Source organism: Dromaius novaehollandiae, chromosome 1 (assembly GCF_036370855.1).
Source record: "Dromaius novaehollandiae isolate bDroNov1 chromosome 1, bDroNov1.hap1, whole genome shotgun sequence".
Classification (NCBI taxonomy): domain Eukaryota; kingdom Metazoa; phylum Chordata; class Aves; order Casuariiformes; family Dromaiidae; genus Dromaius; species Dromaius novaehollandiae.
Window position 1 is genome coordinate 175,244,012 of NC_088098.1, and position 27,569 is coordinate 175,271,580.

The 27,569-nt window shown below is 33.8% G+C and overlaps 1 protein-coding gene across 2 annotated transcripts in view; it reads right to left on the reverse strand.

Moving 5' to 3' along the window:
• The window catches only part of PIBF1 (progesterone immunomodulatory binding factor 1), a 131,542-nt gene that overhangs the window by 37,300 nt on the left and 66,673 nt on the right, over positions 1–27,569 (reverse strand). For both annotated transcript variants that reach the window (XM_064504766.1, XM_064504765.1), the window contains exons 11-15: positions 21,910–22,075; positions 16,881–17,031; positions 12,473–12,563; positions 7,869–7,971; positions 2,738–2,868 (exon numbers count right to left, since the gene is read on the reverse strand). In XM_064504766.1, coding sequence (XP_064360836.1) covers positions 2,738–2,868; positions 7,869–7,971; positions 12,473–12,563; positions 16,881–17,031; positions 21,910–22,075 — 642 coding nt within the window. The remainder of the gene's footprint in view (positions 1–2,737; positions 2,869–7,868; positions 7,972–12,472; positions 12,564–16,880; positions 17,032–21,909; positions 22,076–27,569) is intronic.

Consider the following 27,569-nt stretch of genomic DNA (forward strand, 5'->3'; position numbering starts at 1 on the left):
CAAACTACTCCTTGGTGATCGCTCCAAATTCAAGTTGAGGAAGAGGTGGGAAAGAACACTGGTACTGACAACACAGATGCAACTTAAGGAATACTTAAGAAATCGATGACCTATGTAATGCAGAAACAGAGCTACAATGCGGTAAAGGTGAAGTAATCAGGGATTCTCATACTTCAACGTATTTAGTGCAAACAGCCTAACGGCAACAGTTAGTGATGCACCTCCATGTCTGACAGGATGAAGTATGAGGACCAAACAGTGGCCCAAGAGTGGACTTACCATCGTATCTACCTCTTACGAAGGGTGGCAAGTGCCAAATTCCCATAGCAGTAATAAAGCGTCTTGATTGAGAAGTCCTATGGCTAGAACAAGTGATAGCAGCTCTACTGATACTCTGAAGTTCTATGGCTAAATTCATTGCTAACGAAATATTCAATAGTATAGGCAGAGTAGTTGAGGTTGACTTCTGTTGGTGCTTGAGGAGCAAGTAGAATAAAAGCATACTCTTGTCAGCACCAGTGGGTATGATGGCAATGAGAATCATCTCCAGTCTTTGTCCTTAGCCTGTGAGAGCCAAAACTCTAAATTTTGAGTTGATATCAAAAGACCAGCCAAGCTCAATGGCTTTGCAAGTCTCCACTATCTCTTCTGATGGGCAGATGGGGTAAAGACATGACATGAAGGGAACACTATTCCACCATAGATTCTGCACACTAAACATACAAGAAGGAGAAACTTGATCAAGCCATAGGGTAGCTGTGAGGAGAAAAACAAAGCATCTAGTCTTGAATGTCAAGGCGCAGGAATACTAACACTACATTATTTACCTATAATCTGGTATTCAAAGATGAGATTTCAAAAAATTTCTAAGCAAAAAATCCTTAACTACTATTTTAAAAGTCAATATGAGAACATGACTTTTAACATTATTTTTACATTAGCTGTTATTTGCAAAATTGCTTTCTAGACATAAAATTCATGCATGTATCGTATGCAAAATTATTAACTGAAGTATTTTGTGTAATCGTAGCATAAATTAAATTTCAACTTAAAAAGGCTAATAGAGAAGAAAACATTAATTAAAAATTTTAGATAATAATTGAGAAAAGCATGTCATTTTGAAATAGCTTTACAAATATTAACATTTGCCTCAGCTCTGAGATAAAGAGAAACCAGGCTACATAAACCCTGTTTAGTGTTTTCACTGTCACTGTCACTTTTCTAATGGCATCAACATTATCTACAAAATTTAGAGCCCTCCTTGAGAAGCGCCAATTCTCTAAACTCATTCTCTCAAAAATATTCCACATATAAACCAACAAAATGCTGTTTAATAAACTAAGAAAGACTGATAGGAACACTGATCTAAATCTTTTGATCCAGCAGAGCTTTACTTGGCATGTATTTGGTGGGGATAATCATTAATTTACTTAAATTAATCTGATCCACTGACCAGTTTTGGGCTAGCTGGGAGAGAGACTTGTTCATGACATAATCTGAAATCACCTAAAGGATATTTTAATTTAAATCTGTCATCAGTAGATTCCAAACGGCTACCCTCATAGCAAAAGACTGCTAGAACGTGGTTCTCCTGTTAGAAATCCCTTTCTCTAACCTTGATGCCAAATATGGTTATGGGAAAGCACAGGACCAACATCATCAGCTTTATACCAGATAATGTTTTCTCCTGCGCTTAAGGGACTCTCAGCTAGCAACTTAGGATGTCTTTTTAAATCTAGAGTTAAGAAGATCAAAATTAGGGATTGCTAACAAGTATGAAAAGCCCTAAGAGATTAGGCTGTTTCCAAAAATTTCACCGGGCTCTTAATTTGTAGCCAAGTTTAGACAAAACTGTAATAACTGAAAGTCAACTTCAGTCAGCTCAGTTTAAAAGAAATATGGGGAACTATAGGATTTTTTTTTCTTTTTTACCAAAACATTTGATATACAAAGTAAATATTACTTGGCTGCTATAAAATCATTACAGACAAAAATAGTTTCTTGTCAGACCACAACTTCTTTTATAGAAACACTGACTGGTGGTAAGCACACCTCAGCTTGCTATAGTAGAGTACTGCTGGTATATATTTCCTAAATTAAGATACCAGATAAATATCTAACAGTTAAAACACTAAATTTTTCTGTACCAGTGCACTGGAACACAGCTATCCTACTTTCTGGTAAACACAGGAAAGATTATTTTGTAACAGTTTATTTGAGAACCAGATGTTAAACACAGTTTATAAAGCTATATGATGGTGGAAGTTGATCAGTGGTCAGAGGTTTTTGGTAGCTGGACCTAACAGTGAGTCAGAGAGTCTACACTAGATGAAGTCTGCTGTACTTATGAACGAAGTACACTTCACTCATTGCTAGCGCACTGGTCTATTATTCTTCTCTGACTTTAACTCTTTACTTTTAGTTTTGTACATCTTCTGTGTGTCATTCTTTCTTTTCATGCATCTGAACTTTCTCTACTTCCTGAGAACTCTTCTCAACTCCAAATTCCCCTTTAAAAATCTGACTTTCATTGCTGCTTTTCTAGGCCTAATGGCTCTTTTATGACATTATGAAGAAAATCACAGATGCTGAAGTTCCAGGATAAACACAGGACTTAGTCATTGACGCAGTGTCTGTGTGTCCTGCTTTATGACCAGTAGCATATTGTTTTCTAATGGTAAACACAGAAATGATTTCTCTTACAGTTTAAAATAAAAAACACAGTGATTTTTATTACCTGACATCTTTTTCAAGCTGTGTAATATGTTCTTTCTGTAGACTTATTTGAGAATCTCTCTGTTGCACAGTTTCAATCAGGTATTTGTATGGCTGTTGTACTTGATTCAACAAAGAATTTGCTCTGTCAAGCTGATTAAAAAAAAAAGCGTTAGTGCTATAAGTTTTATAATTTATAAAGCACAGTTACTCATTATAATAATATAAAAATAAACCTGTTATCTCACAAAAAATGTAACAAACTATCCCAAATTACTACTTACTATTAAGCTACTATTCTCTTACTTTTCTGCTCTAATTGTGCTATATTTTCACTGCAGTCTTGTTAGTGATCTCTATACTCCACTGAACCTGCATTTTCCAGAGTTTTAATGTAACAGCTTCCATTGATGAGAAAATGAGTACAGATAAGGCCTCTCCTTGTTCACCTTCTTGACCACAAGTGACATTTTTAAATAGTATACTTCTGCAATAGAGTTTTTAGCTCTGAAACTGAACCTAAACAAACACACAATAGTAATGGAAGGAAAGTCCCCTTTCCTCTAATCAATTACTTATATAAACTAAGAAATCCAACAGGATGTTTCCCAGACTTGTATAAAGGAACTTTCATACCTATATATGCTTCGTGCCTATATCTCTACATAATCAACACCAATAGGACTAAAAAGCAACGCCTAATATTAACTGGTATGGCTTGCATCTCGAGCAATAACAACAAGATCATTCGCTAAAAATGTGTGGACTGAAGACCAAAGTTCAAAACTTAGCAGTTTCAGCAGCTGGAGTACACAGAAGTCAGGAATATCAAATAGGTTGTTTAAAATAAAATAAAATCTTTTAATTTTTAGATATAGACAGATCTAATAGAATGAGTTTAATTGAAGATGGCTAAGATTTCCGATTACTTTATAAAATTTCTGAACAAACAATCTGTATTTGCCAGATAGGACCAATCAGTCTTATTTCCTGGTGTTCCAAACAAACAGAAAAAAACCAGAATATAGACAGAAAACTGCTTGTTCGCCTTTTGACTTATGCCTTTATTAAAAGCACAGTACATTCTATCTTATGTTTTAAAAGTGGCAAAGAGAAAATAACATTGCACTTAGAATTGATAAAAACCATTAAATATTATTTAATATATTAGTTCCTTCAGAAAATACCTATTCTAGTCCTCAGTGAAAATCCAGATTCATTGTGAGGAAATAAAAACAAGGGGCAATCATTTTCTTGAAGAGACTACTTAGCTTCAATAAATCCATAAGCATAAGAAATTAAGCTATTAGTTTTCTGAGAGCAGAAGTTATCCAAAGGATTTTTTTGAGAAAGAGGATAGATAGTGTCTTTATATGACACATAGAGATCCTTTTAAGATATGGAATACTAATCTGTAGGATGGCCTAAAAATGGAACATGGAAACTTAGGCAGTCATTATAGGAGAAACAAAATTAAACCAACTCATCTTGTTTGGAATCCTGCTCCTGATAGTGTAAGAACTTTCAAAGGATGTTGTCACTGTAAAGTTTCCCATTTTCTCACTGATAAGAATTAGAGTACTTTACTGGGAAAAGAGAGGTGCAGTACTGTAATCTTGGTCTGATGCTGCTAACTCATTTGTCCTCTTGAAAACTTTACTAGTTAAAATGCATTTTACTGTTACTAAAAAAAAAAAAAAAAAAAAAAAGCTATTTCTTCCCTCACCATGGTGCTTCTTTGCTGCCTATTGGTTTCTACAAACTTAAAAGAAGTGATCCTTAAAATGTATTCAAATAAGTAATAAATGCATTTAATCAATTTTATTAATTTAGATATGTGTATATATACACATGTGTATATATATGTACATACTCATTATATATATATATGTGTGTGTATATATATATATATATGTATTAAGCATTATCCTTGAGCAAAAGCGTTGGTTTTCTTTGTAAGCAATTTTATTTTCTTTCTGACGTAACATACAAGAGTTACTTAGGTATACTTGTGTCATTCTTTTAAATGATAAACCTAACCCTTTGCAATTGTACATTTATTATTTATGCCTCAACATACATTGTTATCAAGCTCAAGGAGTTCATCATTATTCATCTTGATTTACACTCTCTCTCTCTCTCAGAGTGAGTTGTAAACATGTTTTTGGTAAAAGCGTTTCAACTGAGGCATACAAAAAGCACATATACAACATCATAGGGAAAGCTCATAACAGTCATTCAGCAGCATCTTTTTTTCTTTTTTTTTTTTTTTTTAAATTTAGGGTATAACTTTCACACTATACTGACTCAGTATTTGCTTGTTAAGCCTCCCAAAGACCATGCTAGCCTTCTAGACACAAGAGACTGTCATCCTTCAGTTCTGTCAGGGTTGCTAAAAATCTCTGCAAAGTGAATTAATTAATTATGCCCCAAATTTAGTTTGGGCACTAAGTGTAGTAACTGTAGATCACTACTTTGCAAGAGCTGATCTATAACCTTCCATTTACTTAAATTGCAATTAACATAAAGTGAGTTTTAGAAGCAATAAACTGATCTATTATGAACCGGGGGAAATCTTTCTTGGTTCAGGTCATGAGAATTCCTTTACTCCGTTTGACATGATAAACAACCCTTTCGTAGCAAGAAGCAAGCATGTCACCGCCATACAACACAGTAAAAAGAGGTGGGACTTTAATGGAGAATTCCTTTTTAAAACCATTTCACAGGACAGAGAATGGATACGATCCTGCACAGTCAAAAAAAGCCTGACAAACTCTCAAAGGACTAACTGAAGACTGACACATTTTTTTCAGCAGTTGCGTTTTTCCATAGGGTTCCAACCTTCAAGCAAGCACAGTATATCAAACTCCCACCAGATGAATGAAATTATAGAGAAGTCAGTATTTTGTCCTTGGTAATGCTGGACTTTCCCAGAAGATCAACATGATTCCCTTCTAAAAGGTTATTGCAACCACTTTTCTTTCTTTCTCTCTCCTTTTTTTTTTTTTGGCCTCCACAGAGCATATCTGAAGTACTGCAGGAAAATCACAATATTCAATACAGATTCAAAAGAAAAGTTGCTGCAATCACTTTGTAAGCAACTTGCAATCTGTGTTCTAGATTTCAGCACAGATGTCATATAGGCCATGTTCCTTTTCATCCTTTTTCATGACTGAACAAACTGTCAATCTAAAGAATGATAATGGGCTACCTCAGCACAATGTAGTCTACAGCAACTCTGTTTTGCTCTTAAAATCAAAAAAGAAGATACCTTGAACTAAAAATCTGTCCTAGCTCAAGGGACACAGTAAAGGCAACAGACAGAAATTTAAGAACTTTAAATGTCTAAAGGAAGATAAAAGACAGAAATCAATATAAGTAAAGATATGAAATACAGAAAATTAACAAGAGAAGCTAGAACTTCATGGGGAACGTTGATGCAGGCAAACAATTCTTAAAATGAAATAAAATGGGAGCAAACAAAATACATTATGGCAGAGATACAGTAAAACTTAATATAATGATGAAAAAACCCAGAAATTTTCAATAAATATTTCTGTTCTCTGTTTCAAAAGAAGTCAGATGATCACTTTGTATAACATGAGAATGAAGTATTTCCAATTCATTAATAAGTGAAAAATCTTTGTGTACTTATTGCAGAATGACTCAGGTAATTGATATCAAAGTAAATGGCCTATAATCATATGCAAAATAATAATAATAAAAAAAAATCTAATGAAGCATTCAGACTTGAATGCCAGACAAAAAACTAATAGAAAACAGGTTTTAAAGAAATTTTATTTAAGCTCCTAAGAGTTTAAAGTGGGTAGCTGTGGGTTAGCTATCTGCAAGACACCAAACTTGCTAATGGATGACATTCTGATTTAAATTCTACAATTATATCATCAAAAGAGTGCCTACCAACATAATGAAAAAAGGGCTACAAGACCATGGGAGAATAAAAATGAGGTGAAGATGTTCTAGTGGAACTTTGCAGGGATCTGAACTAAGGTCACTGGTAGTAAATCTTTCGCCAGTGATCCTGCAGCAAATATAAACCCAGTGCAGGTAAGAAGGAACATATGGAAGTGGAAACCAGATGGATTCAAATGGTAAATAAAGTGTACGTTTTACTGGTGATAGTGAAAGCATGGCTAATGCTGGATTCACCAATCCAGCATTGATGCTTTCAAGTCAGGAACATTTGAAAGGTATATTTTAGTCAAATACAAATTACTAACATATACCTAAGAAGAATCCATAACAAATTTTAGTATTGATTAAAATAAACTCTCTAAAAAATTTCACTATAGAATCATTCAACTGTTTTTTAAATATGCAGAAAATGCAAGTACTTGCATTGTAAAGTACTTTGGTGTAGTTATCCTAATTATTAATTACCACAGCTTTAAAACCAAACTGTCAGCTTCATTCCTGAAACAGTCATCCTAGAAATCCCATATGGTGGCAACATCTAACAGCAAACCCAGAAGTTCTCTGGTTCCTAAGAGACACTTGAAAGAAAATCTCAAAAATATTTCCAAAAATTTTTTCAACTTAATTCTGGGATATTTCAAACTAATTCTTGTTTAGCAGTCCATTCTCCACGTGAACACAATATGTGTTTTCAGCTATTACATACAGACTTTGAAATAATCATGAAATTGAACTTATTATGACATAGTTAGAAAAATAATTTTAGAACCTTTGTTAGCAGTTTATATTAAATATCCCCCAGACTTGTATATTCAAAAGAGTCAAGGACTGAACAACGTAGAAAAGCATTTACAGAAACATTTTCAAAAGTGATTTAAGACCAGAACTGTGCAAAAATTAATGAGGTATTCATTGAACAATTAATTATCAGACAGCACAAACTAGCTTGGCTAGCTAGTCTTCTGTTCAGAAATCAGTACTTTGTCTAGCCTACATCTTTGTTTAGCCTGTAAAATAATCCCTCTTTTGATCTTTGTTTCAAAATACAATATAAATTTATTTGAAAAAGTTCAGTATAAAGTTTTGGTTAATCATGAGGCCATTTTGTGACATTAAATACACAGTAAACACTGTTTAGAAAATATTTCATTTTATGAACAGCTGTTCTGCAATATTTACAGTCTCTATAGATTTGATTTTTTGTGGCAGTAATTTACCTCTTGTGAAATCTGTGTTACTTGTTCCTTGTGATGTTCCAGATCTTTTACAAGCAGTGAGTTTTGCTTTTCTAGCTGCAGTAACCTTCGTGCCAAGTGAACACTGTGCCAATAAAAAGCAAGCTCGAGTTTATTTTTTTCCAAAATATGCAAAACAAATTCTCATATTTATACTTCAGAATGTGATTGCCTTAATTTTTTACTAATGCTTAAATATTAATGCCTAAACTATGCAGTGAAACCATACAGAATGGTCAAAGTTGTAAGAACAATAAAAACATTACAAATTTAACAGCACTGAAATAACATTCCCACAGTTATGCCATTGTAGTGTTTTTTTTCCACAAAGTAATTACCTATACCATTTGCACAATACTACATAGTGTCAGAAATCATATTAGAATATTTCAACTGATTATATGGGTATTTACTTTCTAAAAACCTGAGAATCACTATAAATAGCCTCTCCTTAAAAATACACATCAATTCACTTTAATGTACATTTTGTGGTGGAACAATGAATAATGCAATACTTAATCATTTTCCAAACAGAGATGAAACTGTCTTGTCGAACACTGAATATCCTAAATAATTAAATATGTAATTGCCACATTTTTTAAAAAAATAAACTCTTTCCCAGATCCACAGAAGAACTTATAAACAAAGAAAGAGGATTATTCGGCTACCTAAGCACTCTGGTAAAAAAAAGTATATATATATAATATAAAAAAAAAAGATCCTCAACCTCTCACACGTTTCATGTCCAACTGAACCTCTCATGTTTTGTGTCCGAAATCAAAGTTTATCATCAATTCACCTGCCTAGTTCCATAGACAGCCATGGGAAGATTCAGTTTGCAATTGCAAATGCAATGTAAAATATCTAACATAGCTGTTGGGCCTAAGATGTTATCACAATCAGTACAGTCCTACTCAATACAGTCAGTAGAGCCTGAACAGCTTTCCTTAAAATGGACACCTGGCTGGTAGGCTGAAACATACTCCAAACTTTACTGACTGTATTGATTAGATCTACATTGCTTATAAAGGGTTGTTAGATGCCCCATCTTAAGCCAGTGTCTAAATTTATGTGTCTTAATCTTGTAATGAATCCAGCCACCTTTGTAGGATTCAGCAGCTTGGCAATTTTCAATGAAAAACGTATCTAGAAAAGAGATGACCATACCCTTCTGTGTTTAGGCATTCTAGCCACCAACCTATTATACAAGTATGACATGGGAAATTCAAAGCTATAAAATTAAGATGTATGGGGCTAATTCTCATCTCCCTTTAGTGTGTCCTAATCACTGAACTATAGGCTCTAGATACACAATATATCCTTCCAGTCAAATGTGTAACAATTTTCAAAAATGTATGTATAGAAGAGAGGAGCCACTCCAGTTCAGATATTAGATTCTCAGCACATACTGTCCCTAAACTGAAAATATAAGACTGTAAATCTCCAAATAATGGATAGCAAAGTGTTGTCCAATTCCTGACCTTGGTATTGAATCTATAAAAGCATAAGCTGTCTAAAGGGAAATGACATGGAGCTTTATTTACCATTCAGCTGAGGCTTAGAATATGTAAAGCTAGATGAGTGTATGTATTTTTACTGAAAATTTGACCAGTCATAACCACCACCTTCTCCTCAATAAAACAGAATACACTATTAGATTGGGCAGAAGTTTTTAACACTCTTCACTTATGTCACACTATATAAACCTACCCTTTCATACAGATAATCTTTTACTTTCATTTTGTATGATACGAATGATCTGACATTCTCGATTACACTCACTAAGAGGTAATACAGATTCCGGAAGAGTCAGAATATACCTTCAATTTATGTTAAGTACACATAATCTTTCGGTAAGAATACCACTGGGTATCAAGAAGGGGATATTCTGACGTGGAAACAGAGCATCAAAATGTCTATGGGCTCAGGAGACTGAAAAGATTCTGAATATCATTTTAGAGGAAGCTTGGGAGGAGTGAAGAAGATGATTTAGGGAAACATGGAGAGATGGGCAACTCTGTATCTGAAATTAGCTTAGCAGGGAGCACCATCAGTCACTTTCTTTTCTACACATAATTTTCATAGTTGGACAAAGGGTAATCTGAGGCTACTCTCTCCCAGTTCCTCTTATAAGGATCCTCAAACTTTGTGAAAACATTAACTGAGAAAAAGAGAAATTAATTCTCCAGACTAGTGGTTAGGATTTTTATTTAGGAGATAAATGTATGTTATGATCCCATCTGGAGAACAGAGAAATGAACCACTTCTCCACTATCTCACATGAGGGCTCTTATACATTAGCTATTGGAGTACAGGGGAAACAGTGATACCTTACCATGTCAACTTTGGGAATGCAGCCCATCATATTTTTTTCTAACTAAAACTATTCAGTGAACTTGACCTGAATTTGCAAATATTTAATGATAATCACAAGTACGTGTTTCAAGTATGTTTATCACTATGTTTTTTGACCAGCTTAAATTTAGAATAAGCAAAGGAACAAAAGGAACAATCTACAAAAGAAGCTCATTCTGGAAAACTATGGTTACATCCATCCTAGAAAATTATGCAATGCCCAAGACTGTGATCATTTATAGTTAGCAAATCATTAGCCTCTCTGGTAGCATTTTGGCACTTGCCAATTAACACTCTCCCAAACAGTTCCCAAACACTGCTGAGGAGATAGCATGGACCATCAACCACTGCCAATTCGCAGTTTACATGCAGCTAACATACACTGAGAGTTCAATATTATGGAAGTGTACTGCTATACATCATTTGGTCTCAGTGCCTGAGAATCTTCCCAGGCATGTTTAATTTACTAGTATGGACATGGACTCTATGTCCAAAGTCACAAAATATTTTTTTGTGGTAAGTAGGCAAACAGGTGTAGACGTCATCATTAGTGGGTGGTTTAGCACAAAGTTTTAAGTAGACATTGAAGTGCGTGCTGTGAACTTGCCAAAGTTCTTCATTTATGATACCAAAAGTCTGGAATTAAAGAGCAGGCAGTGAACTTCAAGAAAAATATTATCCCCATTTGTAATAGATTCTTTTTCCTTAACCAACCCCAGAGAGTGGAACACTTATCTGTGTTTCTTAGACAGCTCTAAACATAGAGGTTGGTTTCAAGGCGACATGACGTTAACGCTTAGGAGTTGAAGGCTTCGCACTCTTTCTCTGCATGGCAGTTTTCCTTGACTCAGAACAGCAGCAGGTATACCCTACACAAATTTGTATTAATGTTTAAAATCTTCTTAATTGGTAAAGGCTGCAGAAGGTCTATGAAACCTCCAAAATCATAATGAAGGATCAGATCAGCTTTTATCTTCCAATGCCTTTTGGAACAGAAGAGAGTCATTGTGATACAGCTGCTCCTAAGTTCAGGAAGAGTCTTCCAGGCACATCTGAAATCCTGGCATATTGATCATCAGATTCACCATTCAAAGGTCAGGACCTAGCAAAATCTTGAATAAGGTAGGGAAAAAGAAGGATGCTGAAACTCAGACAAGTTTCCAGACTATTGACACAGGAGGAAGAAACCGAAGTTTTAGGAAACAATGCTATAGAATTCTCAACGGTCTCTGAAAATAGACGTATAACAGGCTTGTTGAGTTTTTTGCCTTTTTTTTTGTAATTTTATACAATGGAAAAAGATATCTTGTAAGGAACAATCTGAAGAGGAATATAAATGTGAAAGAGCAAATTAAGATTGCCATAGTTAAATACTACATAGATTCTTTATGATCTCTGTCTGACAACCCTATTGACAACACTTACCTTAAAAAGCAAATAAAAAGGATAGAAGAAACAGTATGTGGTCCCCTAAATATTTGTTTCCATCATGAATAGAGCATTATTTGTTAATTTTCGTCAGCACCTTTCTGTTCTAAAGGATATACTTCCAGCTCCTGAAACACTGATATCTAAACGCTAGGAATGTATTTGCAAGGTTGTGCTACATGCCTGCCCTGTCTTTATACTGTTCTTGGTGTGTCCACTAAAGGTGGTCGGATTTTCGTTTTTGCTTTGGATTTTTTTTGCCATTCAAGTTGACACAGACAATTATTTCTTAAAGATGGGGCATAGTATTAATTTATTATTTAAAAACAACTATGGGTCTGATCAAGAGCTACGCTATTCAGCCTACCCATCAATTTTTCGTCTATTCATTAAATTGTATTAGAGTAAATTGAAGAAACCTTGGGCTTCTTAATTTTCTTACAGTTGTGTTTCTGAGTTTGTTACAATTAATTACAGCCATTTGCAAGCTATTTACAAACTTGTTTTCTGACTGTATAAATTTAAATAATGTAACTAGTCTGTTTTCACAGCTGTTTGAATTTTATACAATTAAAACTCACCTTTCTGAAAGACAAGGAAAGACAACCTTATAAAAACTAGAAAAAATTTATATGCTCATTTATACCTATCAACCAGATAAACAGGTCCTATTCTTTATCTTATTTCTTCATATTTAATAGTAAACTCTATGCTAATCAAACTATTTCTTTTCTAAGCCTGAACAAAATACGCATCTTCATTTACTTTGTCTTCACCAAGTAAATACAAGAGGCACTTCTCACCTTTGCTTTAGCCGTCTTTTGGCTGTTGTAGGAACATTGGCACCATATCCATATGAAAAGAGAACCCTTTCAGCTTCAGCTTCATTTTCCACTGCAAAAAATTCCAGAAATGTGCTGTTAATAAGATATCCTTTGAAGAATATAACTGGCATGCAAGAACTTACAAACTTCTAAGAAATTCTATTTGTAATTCTACGCATGCACAAACTTTTTTCTAGACACTAGATTTTCAATTGGTGTAAACTGCCATAACCTTCTGGAATGCAATGGAACAAGTTAATTCACAATTAGCAGTAATGTAGTGCTATATATATACTTCTTATGACACTGGCAGACTTTTAACTTTTTATTTTTCCAATAAACATAAGACGTACGAATCATGAAAGTAAAGCAAAAGAGTTCAGAGTCCTTTAACATTCGTATTATTGATACAGTCACAGAATATATGCTAACGGTGTAAGATTAATTCAGCAGTACAGGGTTAGCTTGTTTATTTTTTCCCTAAATAGTTCAGTCTGTGCATTCATAAGGAAGGGGAAGAAGATAAAGTTAGGGAGTACTTAAGTCAACTAGACTAAGTACAGTCACGTACTTAACTGGACTTATACACAAGTCATGAGATTGGATAGCATGCATCTGAGGTTACTGTAGGAACTAGTTGATTCATTCACTAGCTGAACATGCTACAGTATATTTAAATACTCTAAGCTGAACAGCTCTGTACCGATCTAAATATTTATTGGGAATAGTATCTCATCTGAAAAAAGCAGATCTAATCTATTATCGACATTCTAAGTAAATTAACATTATATAATGTATATGTGAAGACAGAAGTTAAACACTAATTTTTAAGCAAAGTAAAATATGCAAAATAGTCAGTGCCTATATAGATAACTGATTTCTGAAAACATTTCTGCGGATTCAAACTACATTGGAATGGCAGCAAGATTAACAAGTATACAGATTTTAATATTTCAGTTCACAACTGCAACATACTTTGCAACATTCATCAGAAAAGCCTTTTTTATATATATTTATATATATAAATATATAAAATATGTAAAACCTTAGCTAACCATATATCAAACAGAACAGAAAAAGCATTATATCACTGTATAAATCCCAGGTAGAGAGGGGCAGAGAGAGACAGAGAGAGAACATAAGTGAACACCAGCCCAGGCACCACATAACAGCTTTAGTGAAGCAGGCAGTTGAGAACAGGACAAAGAAATTAAAGAAATGGTGTGAAAGTCCTATCTGAGTCATTTTTTTCCTATTGTTGAGTTGCTCGAAATAAGAAATACATTCTCCTCAAAACAACCTGCAGAACTGCATGACTGATTTCCTCATTTCTCTACTACCGTTTTAATGCTATTTTAAAGAGGGATTCTTAAAACACATTTATGAAGAGGAAAAGTCTCTAGTAGAGCTTCTGCGATAGTCATATGTCTAGTTACACAAAAACCAAAAAAGAATTTCCAGCGAGTATGACAGATAAAGTTTACTGATGCAAAGGCACGAGAAATTCAGATTTTCAAGGCTGTTTTAGTTATGACAGGGAATTCTCCAGCTTCTGAAATACCACAGGTTCAGAAGAACATATAAATCGCTTAAGCTGCCTCTCTCATAATCCTTGTTTGGGGTTACAAGTTCAGTGTTGTATTTCTCAGAAAAGTGTCAATAATATCCTATACTATAAATTCATATCTGTCAGTAGCATCCATGTAAATGTCAGATTTTGAAGACAAAGAGGAAAAAAATATGTGTATGTTGCAGATACTAAGTAAATGTAACATTCATACCAGTATGTGCTTGTTTTATCTTGTTTTATGTCATCCCATGGTGGTCTTCTCCAGTCTTTGTTATGTGTAATACATATCTCACAAGTTAGGTGTTTTTACCTCCTATTTTTATACTACTTAGTAAAAAAAGTGCCATTGTGAGGGGACAGATAGGGTCACCTTTTTTTTTCTTCTTTTTTTTTGAAAAGATACCAACCAGTAGGAAGCAAGAAAATCAACCAGTCTACAAGAAAAATACCTCGAAGTGAAGATTTTACTTTTGAAAGATTTTACTTCCTGAAAAGGAAGAAGAGACAGATACTGAGGAAGTTTGCTGTTGTTACTCATCTCATGTGGAAACCACTCAGATGCTGTAAGGAGTGGCTACATAAATTCTTGATAGATTCCTCAATAGGCCACTTCATGTTATTTTAATATTAATAAAGTGAGGCATAATGACAAGGGACTAAAAGTCACAATTCAGTGATAACTTCCACATGCACATTCTCCGAAAGGAGGAAAAAAAAAAAGCTTACATGACATGATTATATGACAAAAAGCCATTTCATATGTACAAATATGCAATTACAGCTTATTAAAAAGTCCAGAAAACCCAACCCACAGCAGTCCCAAATTGTGTAAAACAGCAAAGGCGTCATAAATCAAGAAGAATTAAAATATATCACATAGCATTGATATGTAGAGAAATGGCCCCAGGACCGAAAATTAAAATCTTATTCTCACTGAAGTCTACAGAAAATGCTCATTGTGAATCACATTCTCTGAAAGGTATATTGGAGTATCTCTAAAACACATTAAATGTGAAAAATAATGAACATATGTCCTTCTTTTCTGATACCTTTCCATCTTGAGCTATTCAAAATATGTAAATGCCAAGGCTTCATTTGGGACATAGGGGAAAGTATGTCATTATTCTCCTTCCAATTTTTTTTTAAAAGAAATGTTTGTATGTATTCTGGTTTTCCACAGAAATTCACCTTGATGTTAAGAACAAACATGGAATATTTCAATAGAAGGTTTCTTATGAAGAAAACGAAAAGCAGTTGCAAGAGCTTGGCTTTCAATTTTAACGTAATTCAACTGGAATTCAGTCTTAATTAGTCTTAATTCTAACTTTTACCGTCAAAGACTCTATGATAATTGTAAGGAAAAACAACATGAGTTATTAAATAGAAAGTATATTGAAATAATATTGTACTATAACTCCTTTTTTTTCCTCCAACAGAACTTAAAGTGGAACAGTTGTCATATTTTCACAAACCAGAGATCATTTGTAAACTTTCATTTCATTCAATGATATTCTGCAGCACACCATTTAAGCTGTAAATAAAATAATTTACAACATTTAGCAAGAAATTAAGAATAATTTATTTCTGCAGGAATAAAATCTTTACTGACTCATGAGAAAATGTAAGCCCATGTAAACAAAAAATAGCATTCTGTACTTGATTTTTTCCTTAGAAAAAATGACGATAATATCCCAAAATTCTGAATTAATACATAAATACTGCTTAGGCAAGATAACACATATATTTCAAAAACCATCTTACTCACTAAAAGGTAAGCATGTATATACAAACATACTTATGGTCATACTGGAACCTTTGAGTGGTCATGCCATCCTAAGAAGTACAAGCTGGACTCTATAAATTTAATAACATATGTACAGCCTAGTTACTGAAGATATCCAGGTATCACTGTAATCACATACTCTGCTATACACCATTATTTATATACAAAACTCATACAACATTCTTTTACTGCACCTGAAAAATATTTTTTATAAATTGTCATTTTTCTGGAGGAGAAAAGGAAGAGAGAAGGACAAAGAGATGACAAGAATTAGTTTGCAATCTTAAAGAGGCCTACTCTGTTTACATGCAGCCTAAAAAACTTCAAGATTATAGCCTTAGTTTCTAATTAGAAGTTACTTGCTTTACGAATTCATTTAGGATATGAATATAATCAATAGAATTCTCCAAAGAATAAATCATTTCACAGGAATTTTGATATGTTTGAGGACACACATTGGTTCTTTTGCCAACCAGAGACAAAAATTTTCAAGAATAGTCCAAAATACTCTAACATTGTCAAACCTGAGTTTAACTCATGGTTTAATACTCAGAAAATACTGATCTGTCATAAGAAATTACTTATATCTAATTATTATTAATTCAACCCAAGAAAAAACATTTTTTCATATTCTACTCAAAATAATTCACATTCTGTCTACTGTAATGTTAAGCATACAATTGTTTGTCAGCAAAAAGTTTCATGGTATTCAAAATATATAATAAGAAAATCTTTAAAAAAAATCTAAATTATAACAAATGATTAGAATAAACAAAAGAGAAATGCAGAAAAAGAAACAGAGAGATGATTTTTAATATACATACATCTAACTTGATACATTTTAAAAATACTTTCAGAAATATGTCATTAATATTTTCTATCAAAACCTTTACTGACTACATCTTAGTTGTTGGGCAGGAGGATGGAAAATGACAGACATCGTGTGATAGTTTCCAAGTTCTATGAGAAATAACACATCCTGTCACAATGTCAGAAACATCTCAAAGTACAATATAAACAGGGTCAGAACTTACTTTCTGCTGTTTGAACAATTATCTCATCAAGCTCTCTTTCAAGTTTTTCGTAAGTATCTAGCCTCGCCTGAAACTCAGAGTTCTGTGTTTGAAGTTCAATAATGTGTGTTTCACTAGAAGACTGAAGACTATAAAATTCTTTAGTAAGGACCTGTGAGAATGAATAAAGAACACATCAGGAATTCAGGATTTACAGCTATTTAGGAAAAAGGTAAAAGTACACATGTAATGGGTACACCAGTATGATACTACATAACAATAATGCATCATATTTGATCTAACTTTTGCACAGGAAGAGATAAAATACTTCAAAAAGCAGTTATATTTTCAACTATATTACCTTGCACAGATTGCACTCTCAGGTCATGTCACTTATGCTAGTCTACTAAGGTCCTAGTAATTCTAAGAATTTCCCTCTGAAAAAGCTACAAGAACTTGAAAGGCTAGTTAGGAAAGCAAGAGAACAGCTAAAAAATGTAATACACAGTAATTAAAAAAACCTAGATGCATTGGTTTTAGATTTCACTCACCAAACTGAAAAAGAAAAGAAGGTTCCTTTACAGAATGCTAAATGCATAATTATCAAAATCTGGTGTTTAAGATGTACTAGGTTCTTCTTATTACTTAAAATCACCTAAATTACTTATTACTGAAAGATAGCATGCCATTAGCAATCATGACTAATATAAATACCTAACCCACTAAGTATAAATAAAAAAGACACATATTTGAAAGTAAAAGTTATGAAGGTCTGTAAAAATCCTTAAGGCTTAAAAGGAAAGCTAAGTTAAATATGGTACCTGAAATAGAAAACAACACTGACAAAATAAATATTATAAAACCAACTGGAATGACAAAATCCTTGGTTAGTAATGTCATTATCTATATGTTGCACAGAAAAAAAAAGAGATTAAAGTAATAATCAAGTAGTACTGTAGCTAAGTTTAATACTAACTTCTCAAACACAAATTCTGAACAAGGGAGATGACAGTTGAATTTAAATCTCAAGTCACAGAAATATAAGCACAGTGTATACAGCAATAATACCAGAATAACTATTAAAAACATTAAAGAATGCACAATGCTTAGAGAAAGAAGCAACTCAAATACAAAAAGATGAAATAAAAACATTCATCTATTGTCTTAATAGAATAAATTTATAGGACAAAATTTGGCAACATATAAAACAGCTGGTTCCTGCTTTTAGCATAAGTAAGAAGAGAAAGTACTCTATGCTGAAACCCAAATAAAAACATGATTTGGTTCATGAAGTAGCTGTTGCATAGCCACAACATACTAGTGACCACAGCACTATTAAGATTAATAGCTTATAAGAAGAAAGGATAAGAAAAAAGTCTTAGTATATTGCTATGCTATTTTAAAAAGGAAACTAAAAAAAATGAAGAATTCAGTCAAAAAGCAACAGTAAAAACTGCAGACATCAAGTATTTACATTTTGCAAGATATTTCTTAATGAAAGAGCACTGGTTTCAGAAAGCACATCCCTAACAAGAAAAGGAAGTGGCAAGTGACCTAGTACAGTTGAATGGCAAATATTCAAGATGTTATTGAAATCAAATAAATATCCACACAGAAACTGCAAATATAACTCAAATCTAAGTATATTCCTCAAAGCTTAGACATGTCTGAGCAATTAAAATCTATTTAGCAACTGCAAAATCCAGCAGAACTAGCACTCCCAGTGCCGATGACCACAACTAACCTCATCAGCCAGGATCTGAATGTTCCAATAGACACAACAGCAAGAAATTACATTTTATCTATCAATAACCTTAATGACAAGGGAATAAAACAGAGTTTTGTAGCATGAAGTAAAAGAAAGAAGAAAAGCCTTGCTTCCACTCTGTAATTCTCTTTCCAGTCTATAGTTCCTTCTCACAAACACCTGAGGCAGGTTTACACTTCAGTAACAGCATCCTTCCAAAAAAGGAAGGCCACCATAGGTGGCACTTGGAATACAATCATTCTTCTGCCCTGTCCAGTTTGTATCCCACCATCTGTTTTAGACATACATTGCCAATCTCATCTAAACCTGACAAACTGAACTTTGTGATATGATCTGCGGACTAAGTTTGCACAGGTGAAGAAATTCTGATTTAAAACAAGCTTCCTCTGCTGAAGATTGCACACCTTTCCAATACTCAAATATGCAAAGGGGATATCATACATTTTTGAAAATGCATATTTGAAAGAATGAATTAATTCTAAGCTTGTAGACATAGCAAAGTCCAAGTCATTCAACTTTATGTAAATAGGATTAGTAATGTTAGCTGGTTTCTTTAGCTATAAGATTTCTTCTAAAATTTTGCATTAATAGAAAGTATTTTTATTATATAATACTGCTATTACAACTGCTGGTTTTTAATGAGCACACTGTATTCACCATTAATTGTTCTTATACAACTTAGACCTCTTTCTCTACAGTAATGACAGACTGATATAAAGCAGCTTTGTGATACAATTATACATATTTATACATGAATGAGGTACTGCTTTAAATTACAGAATTTTACATGTAAACAATCTTTAAAACTGACATTTAACCAGCTTCAGTAGCCTGATTAATACTTACTCTGAAGTTTAATAATATTAAATAAGACAATGCAAATGGAAAATTATTAATGAATTATTAGAAATCAAATAGTTAATATAATTTCTGAAGCAAGGATATACTGCATTGGAAAATACTGGGTCATTATTTTGGAACAGTTATGATTATTTTTAGTTCAAGCTGTCTCTAGATAGCAGGAAGTTTATCTGTAGTGGCAAACATTTGTACAGGGGCATAATTTTACATAGTATGTTACAGAGGTTAATCAGTCTTTTTAATGAAAAAATGTGAGGCACTTTTATATACTGACATGATATCTTACTGTTTTTTTGAGATATACAAAATTTTCTTAGTATCATACCTGAATAAATTTGTTAGCTCTCTTTGTTGTTCTGCAACAACGTATAAATATAACACACAAAGTGACAACAGTATTAAATAACTTCAAATCATCAACTATGTTGTATAGGTAGTACATTACAACAGGCTATTTTAGAAACTTTACATATATAGATCTGTAATTATACTGGTACTATTTTTCAAATCGCTTTCTAAAACTGAGTTTTACCAGTACTGCTGTTAGGGTGTCAGACTTCATATTAATGTGCAAACATACACTTGATTCTTTCACCTCTGTCATAGACAGAGAAGGGGAAGAAATAATACAGAGGCAGTAACTTCTTAAATAGACTCAAAAGGATCTGTCAGAGATCAAATGTCAGCATCTTCTAAGTATGCTATGTTGGATTCTACTGGATGCTGTGTCCTATAAAAAAGTCTGAACTTTCATTTTCTAGTAATAACGCTATAACACAAGTACAGATATGCAAAATTCTACTAAGCCAGGTTGATATATTTTACTCTAATTAAAAAATGTAAGAAAAAAAATAAAAGTTGATACTTCTACAAGTATATTTCCAAAAGAAATTCACCAAATGGATATTTGCTCTAAAAAAAGTTTTGTTTATTGCTGATTTTGTAGCTGAAGTACACATTTAAAAAAAAAAAGAAATATTCCCCAACACATTTTCTGTTATGTTTCCTGAAGTGAAATTCCCCTAAAGTTGATAAGTAGTTCTGGCAGAACTAGATTAGAGGACAGGAAGGGTTTATTGGCAAAGGTGAACAATAAATACTATTTATCATAGACACTATGCTATACTGCAACAATGAGACTTTGTCACATAATACTGTCTAGACATATACAAAGACTATGAATTAGTCCATTTCACTTTTATATTTTAAATAATTTAAATTTTTAAATAATTTTCCTGAAGTAATACAGCATATACATTCATGTTTACCACATTCTCTATTACAGATTAAAAGAACAGGTAACATATGTAGTCTTCCTCCTATTCCCCAGATTGGGATTATCACATCAAGCCATCATTTTGTCTTTTCAGATATTCTTTTGAGGTATCAAATACATAACTCATACTTTTGGTTGTCTCCTAGCCAAATTAACTGCTCTTCTTTTAGTTTGGGTTCCTGTGAGAAGAAATATACAGATTCATTGTGTGCGCGCGCACATGTGCCTAATAATTTCTGATCGTGGTGGCAATTTCAAATAGATTTCATACAGTAGCTGAGGTCATAATTAAGCTCTGTGAAAATACATAGTCAGCTAAAGAGACCATCTATAAGTGCCCAGAATGAGGGAACAACTGTGGCATAAGCTTCTGCTTCAGGCAGCAGGAATCTTTGAAGTAGAAAGAGACTGGACTTTTACTATATGTCTCAGTGGAACTATATGTCTGTAGAAAGAAAAAAAAACATAGCTCCTTTAAAATTCTCATAGAAAACAATTTAATTATTTAATTCTTAAACATGTTCTCCTATCCGAAAATACATATTTCCCTTGCCATGTGCATATGATCCGCCATGCTTTTCTCTGTTAATGTTTTTTTTCCTTCCTCTTTCCGTTTCTTTCAATGCTCTGTTCATGAGGAAAAACAGCAGAAAAAGGTCCATCACATCCATTTTTGCCTTGATAATGATATTCTGGGCTTAGTTTATAAAAGACAAAAATGGGCTATTTTAAAAACCTTCAATTTATTTTGACAAATACCTCACGGGAATGCAGCACTTCTGCAGCCCACTGGAGAGATTCCTTAAGTCAATGACCAGTTTTTTACAAATAAGGTAGCTAAATGCTAGTGTTTGAAATTTAGAGAGCATTTATTTGTGATGAATACTGGTAACTTACAGCACAGTTCTTCAAATTCTCTCTATGAGACATTGTTTTGTCATCTTCCTCTCCCCTGAATCTTGTTTTCCATTGAACTGGTCAAGCTCCATAAACTTGGTCATTAGATTCTGCTTTCACAGAACTTGGTGGAAATACTACCTCAACCACATTTGTTCTCTGTTGCTTTTTCCCCAAGTTTTTTTCATTTTAAACTGTAACCGAAAAGGACTACATAGTAGCCAGTAAAGTGTCTCTTTATAACATACCTCCAGCTTTCTCTGATATTTCTCACATTCTATCTGGCACTGTGAAAGATTCTTAGCTGTTTCTTGCTGCATGAGTTGAAGATGTTCACTTTCAAAGGACTTTAACTTACTTTGGTGAAGAAGTTCAGCTACTTTGCTTTCTGTGCCAATTTGCATTTGTCTATACCTAAAAAAAAAAAAAAAAAAAAAAAGGACAATTCAAAAATAAAAAAAATCAAATACATGTAGATCATATATGTTAGTTCTGTTCACTACAGGTTATAGATTTCAGAAATGAATACAGTATTTTTAAGAGTTTAACAAATATTAGTACATGTAACTATTTTTACCTATATTTGGAAACCTCATTCAAAAAATTTAATATATATATAATGACAACAAAGGACAGAAGAGCGGAAAATTAAGTCCCTGGCTTTGCGGAGTATGGAGTTAACACAGAATCAAATGAGTATGACCTTACAGTATACCTTATTTTAAAAAACTGTTATATCAACAGGAATTTCATTCTGGGTACACAAATACATACATTGCATATGTACAACACTGAAATCTTTTAGAGGACATGGAAGAGATTCAATGTGAGGTACCAAGGAGACCTGGGTCTCCTGTCTTCACCAGCACCTGTTGTACATGATAGGAAAAAGTGGTATTAGTCCTCTGTGGTATCAAGGCTGCATATCTCTTTTGGGATACTATGGATCTCCCTACACTGCTTTTTCCCCTACCCAAAGATATAAAGAAACATGAGACCACAATGGTTTCTTAATTCCCATAATTATTCAGAACCATAGGTATGAGGACTCTCAAAAAGCAGAAATGAAGTATGATTCATATTCATAAAACACTGATTACTATAAGTACATTCTTGACTATAGATCTATAAGGTGATTATAGGTGGCAGATAAATAATGCTCCACTTAGAAGTGGATTTCAGCTGTTCTGCTCATTATATTTACAGGCAATCTCAAAAAAGAGGGGTAAAAGTTTGCTGATGGAATACTAAGTTACTAGACTGTAAAAAAAGAGCTGATGTGAAGACCAGCAGAACCTTATGAAACTGAGCATTAAATGGCATATGAAATTCAAAGTAGATAAATGTGAAGTAAATCACAAGTAGAAAAACTGCCCTAACTATATATATAAAATGATGAGCTCCTAGCTGATCATTATCACTCAAGAATGTGATCTTGGGATGATATTAAGTGCATGAAAAAAGCAGTTCAGTTTTCAACAATGGCCAAAAGCAACTTCTGAGGAATTACTATGAAGGGAATAGAGAAAACATAGAAATCATTGTGTTGCTTCACAGTTCCATGATGTTGCTTGTATACTGAATCCTGAGTACAGTTCTAGTATCTCACCTCAAAAAGAAATAACAGAACTTGTAAAAGGTCAGAGAAGGGAAATAAGCCTTACCTTTGACAACTGGCAACATCATGCAGTTATACAGTGGCACCGTGTGGAAAAAATTACTTAAGGTAGGACACTACAGCTTGGAAAAGAGATAGCATAGGAAAAAGGGAGAAATAATAGAGGCCTGTACCATCAGGAATGGCAAGGAGAATGAGAAGTGGAAACAATTATTGACTGTATTTTTCAATAGATGAATGAGGAGACATCTAATGAAGCTAGCAGATGCAGAATGTAAACAAAGAAGTCATTCTTCACAGAGTATATCATGAAAGCTGTGAAATTCCTCGCCATAGGATGCTGTGGATGCTGAAAATCAACACTCAAAGCTAGTGAAAAACCTCACAGAAAATGAATCCTTTGACAACTATTAAATGCAAGACAGTACTTCTTACACAAAGTCACTTAACAACAAATTGTCAGAATGATAGATAAACCCTAACTCTAACCCAGTATAGCTGTTAGGTTAATTATCACTTGTTAAACAGCAGTTGCAGCACAATTCTACTCTATCAAGCACCTGATCTTTATTAGGTAGGACTGATACTGTTTAATCAAAACAAGGAGATTACACCAAGTATTTTCCCTGAGGATTTCAGATGTAGGAATGTTTCTAAGGCACAAAGAGGAAGCAATTTTCACTGGAATTAACCTGAATGGAACAAAAGGGTGTCATTATGATGTCCTTTATAGTCACTCTGTAGACATTTGTGTATGAGTAAATAATGCAATGTGGCTCAATGCATGAACCACAGATTCTTCCCACACAGGCTGCATGAGCAGAGATTGGAAGCTCTATCTACTGAACTCATAAAAACATTGCTCTTGTCAAAATAATATTTTTTTCTTCAATACTAGCATGACATTTCTTCTCAAATAGAAGTACTGCACTCAAACTGCTAAATGGCAGTTATCTATCTAGTATCAGCTCCTGCTGTCAATTATGCATTGCTTGAGGCTGCTTTTCAAGTGCTGATGCTTTAAGCATTTCATCATTTCTCCCTGACTGTATGTTCCTATTTTCATTTTATCACACAAAAACAGCTTCAACACTCTAACGTTCTCCATACTTTGTACAATGATAGGCTGCAGACACAACAGTAAATCTGTTCTGCCATTCACATTGTTACAGTCCTGGGAAGACTGTTCTGTTACAAGATGAGCATGTCTTCACAAAAACACGTCATCCAGCCATCTGATGTGCAATGCAATACCCAACGAAATTTATCTAGAAGTCATATTTATTGACTGGCAATAACAAATTCATGCTCTGTACCTCTACAGAAAATAAATGATGCTGCCTTTCCATAGACTGCTGCAGAACCTAAAATGGTCTGAGGTTTAATGATCTGTTCTGTACAGAGCTTACACACTGCAAACATATGCATAAGCACAGATAACCTGTCCATACTCCTCTGGTGATTCTGTAACTTAACGAGCTGTGTGCTTTCAGAGTATGCTTATCAGTACGACCATGAACAGTACTTCAGAAATTTAGGATACCGCAAATTTTAAGTAGTTTACATGTGCATGATTCATATTGTACTGGTAATGTTATGAAGACCAATTTTTTTTATATGCATTACACTGGCATTGATTTTTGAAACAAATACAGTTACAGTGCAGTCCACGACTATTGACGTATAATAGTGTTGTATGCCTTCTTGGCAACACGTAATTACATTCATTCTTGCTTGTAATATGGAAACACTTCCTTTAATGACATTTGCCACTTTCCTGGAGCTGGTAGAGGAAAAGTTGTTGTTAGCCAAGACAGTTTTCTTTTGACCTCTCTAGCAACTCCTCCAGTGTAGCGCTGTTCAGAGTTCCTTCGTCATATTTGCTGTTACTAGGCCAGCAAACACAAGACTATATCTAGCTTCTTGGCTGCTATTTCAGCACAAGTGTGTGTATGCACGCATATACATACAGTCACATAACACAACGGCAAAACACATTGCTCAATCTACCTAGACGATCTCTGTGGAAAAACAAAACCAAACCACTCTGTGCTTTAATACTACTATTATGACAAAAAAATAGTGGAACGTAGGTATAAAGAATTTTATCCCATCAATGAGTTTTAGCAAATTCGATATAGTGAAAGAGTAGTTTTCCTCTCATAACTTTCATTCCCAAGCCCCATTCTTTTAAAATACAGATTGAGCCAATGAAAAAGTGCAAAAACCTATAGGAACATACTTGGAATGAGGTCCAAACTTCATCATATTTCTGTGCTATCAGGAGGACCAGTAAAGAAAGCCTGAAGCTTGCTAAAGGAGACTGACAGAACGGTTATCAAAAAGGCTGACTATCAAAAAGATTATTTTTAGAGTAAGGAGTATTTTTAGAGTAAAGTAGAAGAGAGAATATTCAGAACTTAAGCTCTGTTAGGTTTGTAAGGACGGTATTAAGATTCTTCTATCAAAGATGAGTTTATTTTTGCAATTGGTGCATAATGATGTAATAACTTTTAGAAACCATCATACAGTGAGTATAAACTGAAGGATTTCATTGTAAAATCATCACAAAATCGACTTTCATGTATGTTCATATGTATATGTAAACATATTTTCTTCATATTATGAAGAAAAAAACACCCCTCCAAATATCCTCTTTCTCTGAAGAAATTCTGCTAACAGAACACAGAATGGTAGTAAGCTCATACAGGGTCTGACATATAACACACCAACCTTTGATAGCTGTGAAATAGGCATTAGTGAAATATGACTAAGAGAACTGTAGATGTGCAAGGCAGGATTAATAGTCTGGTTTAAGGAAGGACCTACAGTAACTTATCAAGCCATTTTTATACTGATTATACTGGACAGAATAAATAATTATTAACAAATGATTTTCACTGATTTAGAATTTATTACAATTCTGATAAAATATTTCTTGTTATTGCTTTTACTTTTATTACTTTATAATTATAATAATTACTATATTTTCCCCTGATTTATTATAAAGGCGCAGCTGCCTGAATAGGCAAATGACACATTCCAACGCTGTAATAACATTTACATAAATAAAATAACAACAAAATCATTTGAGAAAAGGGGGAGATACAAACTCAGAGAAATATAAAATATATGTTTATGCACACACACACACGTATAAACACACATCTGTTTGTTTGCCTTATTGCTGCACACAGTGAGAGCAACGTAGCATCCAACTGTTTTTTCAATGGGGAAATAGAAGACACAACCAGCACAGCCCAAACTAATGGACAGCGCTATTCAAAGACTGCTCTCATATATGTGTATGAAGTGAGATTCACATAAAAACATTACTAAATTCTTATATGTATCCTGTAAGGACTGAGACAGCAATCTAATCTATTTTTACCTAACAGAAATAGACTACGTGTCTTTTACCATCAACTATCCCATACACAAAAACTGAGATGTTCAGCAGCATTCCTCAAAACTGGATATAACTGAACAATAAAGTACATTAGAAGACAACTACATTTATAAAGTTAAGCATTCAAGAAGTATCAAATCCTAGTATTAAACTTGTTCATAGAAAAGAATGCCAAGCAAGTAAGGACTACATCATAATACGTCTTCCAAAAGAAGTCCTGTGAAGGTTATACAAAACTCAGCATCAACCTTTTCTAACTTTGCAAACTGATTATATATTATACCCACCCTACAGCTCTTAAGCAGAAACTTTAGACATACTTTTCAAGTTTAAAAATGGAAAAAAAAAGAAACCCTAGATTGTGAAATCATCCTGACTCCACAGATGGGTCAGATCCAGGTCTAAGATCTTTAGAGTAATTACAATATACTCTCCCATTTGTACAAACCTCTGTACTCTGGTTCAGTGCCAAATCTGTAGAGAATCTTAAATACTACACTTTTCCTCCCTGACCTCTCCTATTTCAAACCTCCCACTTCGAGCCCCAACATGTCTCCCAATATTCCTGCCCTTTTCTCTGTCTTAGCTCCTGCCCAGATTTCTCATGATTTCCAGTTCTATTCACATTCTTCCTACTGGGGAGAATCTTTTTTTTCCTCTCACCTAGTTCCTATCCTATTCAGTTTCCATTCCTATCTTTATATCCATACCCTCCTCTCTACTGCTCTACCTTCTCTCTATTCCTGTACCACCTTCACAGTTTGGCATCCTTCCTCAAGTGCTACCCATACTTCTTTCACCATCAGATTCAAAACCCAGTTTAACTTCCTCATCTTTTGCAATCGAGTCTGGCTGCTGGCTTCCTCACTCCCAAAGAGCCC